The sequence below is a fragment of the Corvus brachyrhynchos genome, unplaced genomic scaffold (assembly GCF_000691975.1).
Source record: "Corvus brachyrhynchos isolate BGI_N302 unplaced genomic scaffold, ASM69197v1 scaffold4, whole genome shotgun sequence".
Classification (NCBI taxonomy): domain Eukaryota; kingdom Metazoa; phylum Chordata; class Aves; order Passeriformes; family Corvidae; genus Corvus; species Corvus brachyrhynchos.
Genome location: NW_008237878.1, coordinates 4,150,194 through 4,158,532, shown reverse-complemented (window position 1 = coordinate 4,158,532; position 8,339 = coordinate 4,150,194). Strand labels below are relative to the sequence as shown.

Here is an 8,339-nt window from a genome sequence, read left to right as displayed (position 1 = left end):
TCCCTAATTGCAGCCACAAGCAGAGATCAATAGGGAGAGTAACTCAGATAGAAAATAAGGGGATGTTTTACATTTCTCAATGAAACAGAAAAATCCTTTGCTGGCGTGAGAGCAAATTCCTAAAATTTGAGCGCAGCCTGAGTGATGCTGCTGTCTGGGCTGTGTGTGCTGTTGTGGCTGTCCCTGTTGAGGGGAGAGGCTGGTGAGACTCTTTCCTCCTCCTCCTCCTGGCTCTTTGGGGTGCTGGGGGTGCATGTGTGTGTCGGCTGACTTGTCCTTCCCACTGTATTGGAGGAGGGGAGAGGATGCTAAGGTGAATACTGTGGAGGGGCCAGTGGGAGCATCACAGAGGGCAGGAGGTGAGGGGTATAAATGCTCTCACAGCCATGCAGTCTTTCATTCATGGTTTTTCCCAAGGTGGGCGACGCCCTGAAGGAGAAATACGACAGCGCCGCCGCCATGAAGCTCAACAGCCGGGGGAAGCTGGTGCAGGTGAACAGCCGCTTCAACGCCCCCACCATCCACGACCTGGTGTACATCGACCCCAGCCCCGACTACTGCGTGCGCAACGAGAGCACCGGCTCCCTGGGCACCCAGGGCCGCCTGTGCAATAAGACCTCAGAGGGCATGGACGGCTGTGAACTCATGTGCTGCGGCCGGGGCTACGACCAGTTCAAGACGGTGCAGCGAGAGCGCTGCCACTGCAAGTTCCACTGGTGCTGCTACGTGAAATGCAAGCTGTGCACAGAGATCGTGGACCAGTTTGTGTGCAAATAGGGCACGGATGAGGTGGGAGGAACTGCAGCCGCCTGCCAGCAAGGGGTGCAGGCCCCTCTCCCTTTCCACAGGACTATCTCCACTTTATTTATAGAGTCCAATGAGTTGTCGTCTTCTTTTAAGAAAAAAAAAAGAAAAGGAAAAAAAAAGGGCGGGGGAAGGAAAAAAAAGAAAGAAAAAAGAAAAATATAAAGGTTGCAAAGAGAAGTGCCTGGAAACCCTCTCTGCGTCCATCCCAGAACTGTGTGAGGCTTATATTTTTGGTAATAATGGGGGAGAATCTGAGAATATTTATTTTACAAAGTTGAAAAAAAAAAAATTGACTTTTCTTACAAACAATAGAGTAGTTTGAGGGGAAAATTCGACATATCCTAATTTAGATCCATGGAACGTAATACATGTGCAGTAGGCAGAGCAACCATGTAATGTGCTTGGGATGTTAGAACAATCCTTATGGATGTGAGGAACACACAGACCTGTCCATGACTTTTAGGTTCAGACACTAGAAGTTCCTAGAATAGGGTGTATAAAGCTGTTCAGTGCATGTAGGGCTCTGTAAATAAGGGGTATGTTCATCACCAGGTGCGGTGTCGGTTGCCCGCCAAGTGTCACCGGAGGGCAAAGAGCAAAGGATCAGAAAGGCTTCAACTGCGCTATCCCTGAGTCATCGGGGCTGGTTCCAGAACCGAGCAAGACAGGAAAAAATCCCAGAAAAAGAATCTGCCTTGGTGAATAATAAAGATATTCTTCAAGGCAGAGTTTGGCCTCATTAGCTAATTGTGACGTTTGAGTGTCTCATCTGCCGGAGCAGCACTTCCCTGCTGCCGGGTGTGGAGCAGCCCGGGGCAGGCTGCCCGGAGCACTGGAGCTGGGCAATGCTTACAAACAGCTTTGGTTTCCCAGCCTGGAAAGCCCATGGAAAATAGAGTTCCCCAAATTTGAAAATGCCTTAAAATGGTGTAATAGCTGGCTGTCTTTCAAAACACAGCTTGACAAATAACTCCTCTAATTTTATGTGAGAAAATAAATCATTAGATACCCGCTCGTGGAATGATTGATTTTTATTTTTTTTCGCAGATTTTGGGAATGCTTTCACTCAAGGAGACAATAGTTTAATATTTTAATAACATTAACTGACTGTTATAGTTCAATGAAACGTTGCAGCAATACCAAATTTATCATCCTATGTCTTTAATACACATGCTTTAGATAATATATTGCAGATATACACTACAACTGTTCAGACTATACTCGAGCAGTTACATTTATATGGGAGAACTGTGGTCTCTGGTGTCTGATACTTCAAAGCTTTTTGTACATATATATTTTAATGATTTAGAAAATAATAAAACATCTAAATTAAAGGGGCAGTTCATCCCTTATTTTCTTTTTCAGATCTCTTCAGATGTTTAGATTGATTCTAAGCTTTTGGTGGTTTTAATTTTTTTTTAAATTATTTTTTAAAGAACTTTTAATATTCAAAAGTTTTAAGGATAATCACAAAGAAGTAAGCCTCTTCCCAATTTCAGGACTTCCTTGGGTGGTTGGTAGAGGCAGCACCCTGCACTTGAATCGATACCAGTCTGGAGATCGCTTCTATTCCACTCTCACATTAAGGGCATTATTGATTATTGCTGAAAGGAGACACCTTCCAACTCCAAAATATGCTGCATTCGGCCCTTGCTTTGCAGTTTTTGAGCAGAAAATTGTTATTTGTCAAACAACACGAGTTCCCCCCATGCTGTGTAGTTACACAGGATTTCATCTTTGGTTCAGATGCCACTTCCGAACTCAGTCCCATTCTACAAGTTAAAGAAAATGGTTTTGCAGATACCAAGTGAGGAAAACCTTTCACTTTAGCCTAGTTGTACTAAAGCCTTGACTTTTCACAAGCCTTTAAGCTGTATTATTAAATTCATCTTGATCATTTATCAGCTTCTTAATGGCGCTTTATTGCTCTTAATTTATTGTACAAGGACATATTTACCCCTCATCTTCAGATGTTTGCAAAGAATATCTTTAAAGTAAGAGAAATAAATAAAGCACTAATTCATTGAATATGTCACTTTGGTTTTTATTGTACAAAAACCATGATCTTTTTTTTTCATTTGCTGAATCACCTCATGTTCCTTTTTAGTGACTTCTGTCTGAGCAGAACTGAATCTCATGATCCTAGCTATTAAAACCCTATTTAATGTAAAATATTTTACTTGTCATTCAGATATGTAAATCTTCTATGTCCTTTCCTCTGTTCTGTACATTTAATGTACATATTTCTGTCTTGTGTGATTTGTATATTTCACTGGTTAAAAAAAAAAAAAAAAGAAAGGATTATGCCATAATTGAAGATAGACTATAAAAATAAAACTTTGGTTGTATATTGGGAAGTGGTTTTAATTATCTTTCAGAGGAGGGTTTGTTAAGACAATGAACAGAGTTGATTTTTAAATTTATTGCATGGTAAAACAGAGAAGTGTTTGTTGGCCAAACATACAAAGTACATTTTGAAGTTTTATTTCAATATTAAGAAGACTTACTGATGTAACTACTTCTTAAGCAGAAGGGGAAAAAACCCAAAACCAAAAAACACACCAAAAAATCTCTCACAAACCCCTGTGACTCTGAGCTAGGAAGCATTTTAGAGATGGGTAAGTACTAAATTGTCAGTTGACAGGGACCTCGGTCATTACTTCTGTGCTTATGGCTTTCAGGGATGCCTGCAGGGATTTTGGGGCAGCTTCCTTCAGTAATGCCAGCGGGGGCAGCAGGATCCTGGTGTCAGCAAAGGTTTCCAGCAGGAAAAGCCCTCAGCACTGGGTTTGTTTGCTCTGGGTGTGGGGGGGTGGTACCCCATATGGCTCTGACTGTGCTGGATGGAGCTGCAAGGTAGAAGCTCACCAGAAACTGAGCACAAATGAATGGAAGAATCCTTAAAAAAACCCAGGAAGGCAAAGTGCAATGAAGGATGAATAAAGTATTCATATTAAGGAGGTAAAGCAGGAAGCAAAAATTAATATGAACCCCAAGCTTTCTGTTTTGAGACTGGCTTGTCTTTGAACTGATTTCTTAAGTCATGATTTTTTTTTTTGCTATAGGTAACTTGATGAATTAGTGGCCTTTCTTTACCTCTTCTCCTCCTCTTTTTTTCTTTTTTTCTTTTGCTCAAGGATAACCTTCTAACATATCGAAACTCCTTCTGGCTGCCAAGAATGTATTATCCCACAAACCAGTAGGCCAACATCGTGTGTTTAAAATAGCGATTCTGGGCAAATGCAACGTTCTGTGGTCCTATTACTGACATCTGGTTCAGTTTTCCTCCACTTGTATATTGACCAGTATTCTTTATTGCAAAAACACAGCCCCTATTTAGGAAAGTCAGCATTTTTTTGGACTGGATTGTATTCAAGCTCTTCCCAATAACAGAAAAGTTACCAAAAAACTTCTTTATTGCCAGCAGTAAATAATCTGTATTCAAAATAGTCATTATGGGCTCAGATACAAGAGAGTTGTTTTTAATTTGCACCAAAGTTTATCTGTTTAATTTTGTTAAAAATGCTGCTTCAGAATCTTGGCTTTTTAGTAATATCTCCAAATGTTTGTGTTTGGTTATGGCTTTGCCAATACTGAGAGTCACTCTGTTTTTGCAAAGTACCAAAGCCCTCAGGTGTTACCAGGAAGTGCACCAGAGATAAGAGACTTGAAGAAGAGAATGGCAGCTTCAAGTCAGGTGCTGCATGCAGGATGCAAGCTAAAATCTTTCCTTTCTGAAGGATTTCTTTGATAGGGTGATCTTAGAAAGATGATACAAAACCTGTAGAAATTGATCCTGAAGCAGACAGAAAGGCTGCTTTCCTTTGGGGAAGAGGTTTTGAGGAACAATATCTAAACCATTTAAATATTAATTGTAAAAACCTGGTATTGGTGATCAGGAAAAATGTCTAGTTTTTTCTTCTGGACTATATGCTAGAGGAAACTGAGAACAATGAGGAAAAATGAAGCTCTCGGAAAAGTATAGGTAAGTATATTAATGTAAAGCTTATGTATGTACTTGCTGACTGTGGTAGCCTTAAAACTGTTTATCTATTATTGAAGTCAGTTTAGAAGGCAGGCCAGATCTGTTCTTTTGCTTTTCAAATTGTGTTTAAAATCCTCAATGGGGGGGGGGAAGAAAAATCATTTTTCCCTACTCCAGACTCTGGTATGTCTGTTTATGTTGCAGTGGAATAAAGGATCCACGTAGGAGCACAGTGAGAGGTTTGTACATGAAATGTTATTTTCTTTAAAGGTGTGATTAAAAAATCCAGTCTGTCTCATGCTTTGCTCTTGTATGAGATTGCATGTGTGCATTTGTATATACTCTGCTGGTATTTTCCAATTGTGTTGGCCAAATTCTGCTTTTAGTTATGGTTAGGCATCTCTCCTGACTCTGGTGGTGTCATATGAGCCTGACATTTTTCGACCAGACGTGAAGGCCCCCCTGCTCAAAGAGAATGCATATGAAATATATCAGCCTTTCTTCTGCTGGCTGGTTGTTTAAACATGGGTAACTGAATTATTGTGAAACAAATTCTGGGACTGCAGCTGCAAAAGCAGTAATACGGTATATTCCTAGTGATGTTTCTACGCCATACCTCCTAATTTCCCAGTTGATTTCCAGTGCAGACAGAAAGTCTAGAATGCATGTGGTATGTTCCTCATCATGTATTTTATAAATGTAAAATAATGATTTGTCAATTACTGTTTCTATTATAGAGATAAAATGAGATATTTCGGGCTCTCCTGATTTGTTGAGAGCCCCTTACCTTTGGCTGTGTGGAGCACTGTTGGCTCGGAGCAGCATGAGGTGAAGCTGCTTTTGGGAACGTCTCTGAGGGCCAGGCTGTGCAGTGTGGATATTGGTGCTTTGATTGCTTTTGTAGGCAGTGTTGGTTTACCTTGTGTTGTCTTTCCCAGCAGTCCTGCTTTCTCAAATGGTAATTGAACAGCAGCAGTCAAAATACTGTGCTGACGGAGAACCTCTGGCCACTCCATGGGCAGTTATTCAAACACTTTCTGAACCGGTTTGACCCATTGCTGATTTATTCCAGATCCATTGTGAGGAATTTAAAAAATGCAAACCCTAGTGTAGAGTTCATAGCGTGGCTCACAGTTCTTTTTGGTTTTGTTCTGTTTTCATAAAGCAGTCCATACCAACTATCCATCTTTTTTAAAATTTTTTATTTTGAAGTAGTTTGCTTGAGCACCCTGAGCAAAGGATACGGTCCCCACAATGAAAGGTGATAATTTCTGTGCCATTCCTCCAATGACTCCCAGACCTCAGTGACAGGTTCCATGGCAAGAACTACTTCCAGAAGCCACCCATCCCTCAGGCTTTCCTCCTGTTTCTCCCAGGCAGTTGTTAGCAGAGTGCAGCAGCTGCAGCTTGTCAGTCTTAAAAGCAGTGGCTGCTGCTTTCTGCTGCTGCTTTCTGCCTCTTCTTTTGCCCAGGGAAGCAAGCCCATCTCCTGGAAGAATTTTCTGTTGTTTCTCATACAGAAAACTGCAACTTTACACGGCTTTTCTCAAGTATGGGCTGGGATTAACTTTCCATGACTATTGATCTCAGAAGAGCTAATGCTTAGTAGGCAAATAGAGCCAGGGCTTCTCAAGTATCTCTTTGCTTTGTAAATCAGCAGCCTTGAAGGAGTAAAGGGTAATCCCTGAGCAAACTTGAACTGGCCATTACCTGGGGCAAGGAGGCTGAGGTCATTAATGCTATAAAATACTGTTCAGATGTATTTTTGTGCTTTTCTTTGGGCAAAAGGATTCACAGCATGAAAGAAAAGTTGTTACTCAGTGAGACATGAACTAGTAATACTTGAAGAAAGCGGGGAAAAAGACCAAGTTATGCTGTGCAAATTCAATGACTTTGTTAGGAGTCTCCACTGGTGTTGATTGCCATTCATATAAAATTGAGAATATGTGTGTTTCTGCATTTATGCTTTCTGGATGAAAGTAATCCCTTGATATTTTCATCTTGCATAGTACATTTGTGGGTAAAGGGCCTGTAAGTAAATCGAATTTGAGGATTTAAAGAACTAGAAGTAAAACCATAACCTAAGAAACAGGTCCAAAAAAACACTATGGAGAAAAAGAGCAGTGCAAGATGTAGCAAATACTTTTTTTTAAGACTTAGTGTTGCTATAGCTGTCAAGCAGGCAAATGGCTGCTAGTGTCAAGGACAGGATGTCCATTTTAAGCTGCAGTGCCAGTTGATTTATGTATGTACAAGTAGGCAAAATCCAATGACAGAAGTCTGGGAGCAATTCCTTGGTAGTTATATGGAATGCTTGTTCCTTGTGACCTCTGGCAATCCTCAGTAAGCATGATGACATGCTTGAACTTGCAATTAGGTGATAAGATTTTCTAAAAAGTTTGTAAAAGTATTATGATTTACACTGAATTATATCTATGTATGGACTTTTTTTTCTACAGTCTTCTATTTTATGTGGGAATCTGAATAGCTGATAAAAATAATGGGTGAGGGTGCAATGTCTTGGCATAAGCAGCAGCTGTACGCAGCCTAGGGAATGGGAGGTGGAAGTTTTTTCCTCCTGATGTTGTCTCCTGTCAAGAGCCAGTTCTGATCCTGCATAGCAGATGCTTTGGAAAAGAATGACAGTAGGACTTCATTCATGAATGGGGGACATAATTCATTCATAGTAAGTACAAGGTCTGTTGTACTTGTGCTGCCTTTGCCATGTCATTTGCATGCAATATATATTTCTATATGAGCATGTCAAAGTCTAAGATCTTTGCTCAAACGTAAGGACTTTATTACAGCAGATTAAAAGCAGAATAAGCTCTAATGAAGCCAGATGTAATAGGAAGTGACTATGTCCCTTGTTCTTACATTCTAGTGGATTTTGTTGCTACCTTGTTAGGATTCAGACCTTGTCTTTGGGATTTGCCTGACTGAAATGATAGATTAGTTATTGTGGAGGATTTTATGGATAATACATCACGATCTTTTTTTTTTTTTCTTTCTTTCTTTTTTTTTCTTTTTTTTTTTTCTTTTTCTTTTTTTGCGTAAGGGATAATAGATGCCTTTCCTGGAGGGCATTTTTGTCATAGGATCTGATTTCATTTGTAATATATTTTCTGATCCTCCCTGTGGTTATAGAATATGTGGAAACATCTATGCCTTGTGTAGACTCTGTCATCTCTCGTGTTGTCCTCCTTGGTGGTGTATATTTTGAATACTTTAAGTTACCATGGCTTTACTTGTCTAAAGTCTGACTCTTGAAAGTACAGATCTTGCCAGACCCCTGGCTTGTGGACCTTACTGTAGGAGATCTGTTGCCAAGTTTAGTGGAACCACATAGCATAAATAAGAGTGGCAAAATTTAAACATTTATGTGGGGAGCCAGCTTAACTGTACATTTTAAAATCTAGGCAAGCAAGATTAGAAAAAGGTATGTTTTCTTTGTCTTATTCTGATGAAGAACTAAGGACATCCATCCTCCATGCCCAGGTGAACTTCTGGAAGGAATAAAAGACCAGTGTCAAATGGTAGCCAACTC

General features: G+C 40.3%; 1 protein-coding gene across 1 annotated transcript in view; it reads left to right on the top strand.

The window, feature by feature from the left end:
• WNT5A (Wnt family member 5A) overlaps positions 1-3,164 on the top strand; it is an 11,023-nt gene extending 7,859 nt beyond the window's left edge. Inside the window, exon 4 of the mRNA XM_008632328.2 lies at positions 385-3,164. Within this exon, the coding sequence (XP_008630550.1) occupies positions 385-777 (393 nt within the window). The 3' untranslated portion in view covers positions 778-3,164. The remainder of the gene's footprint in view (positions 1-384) is intronic.
• Positions 3,165-8,339: the final 5,175 nt, after the last annotated feature.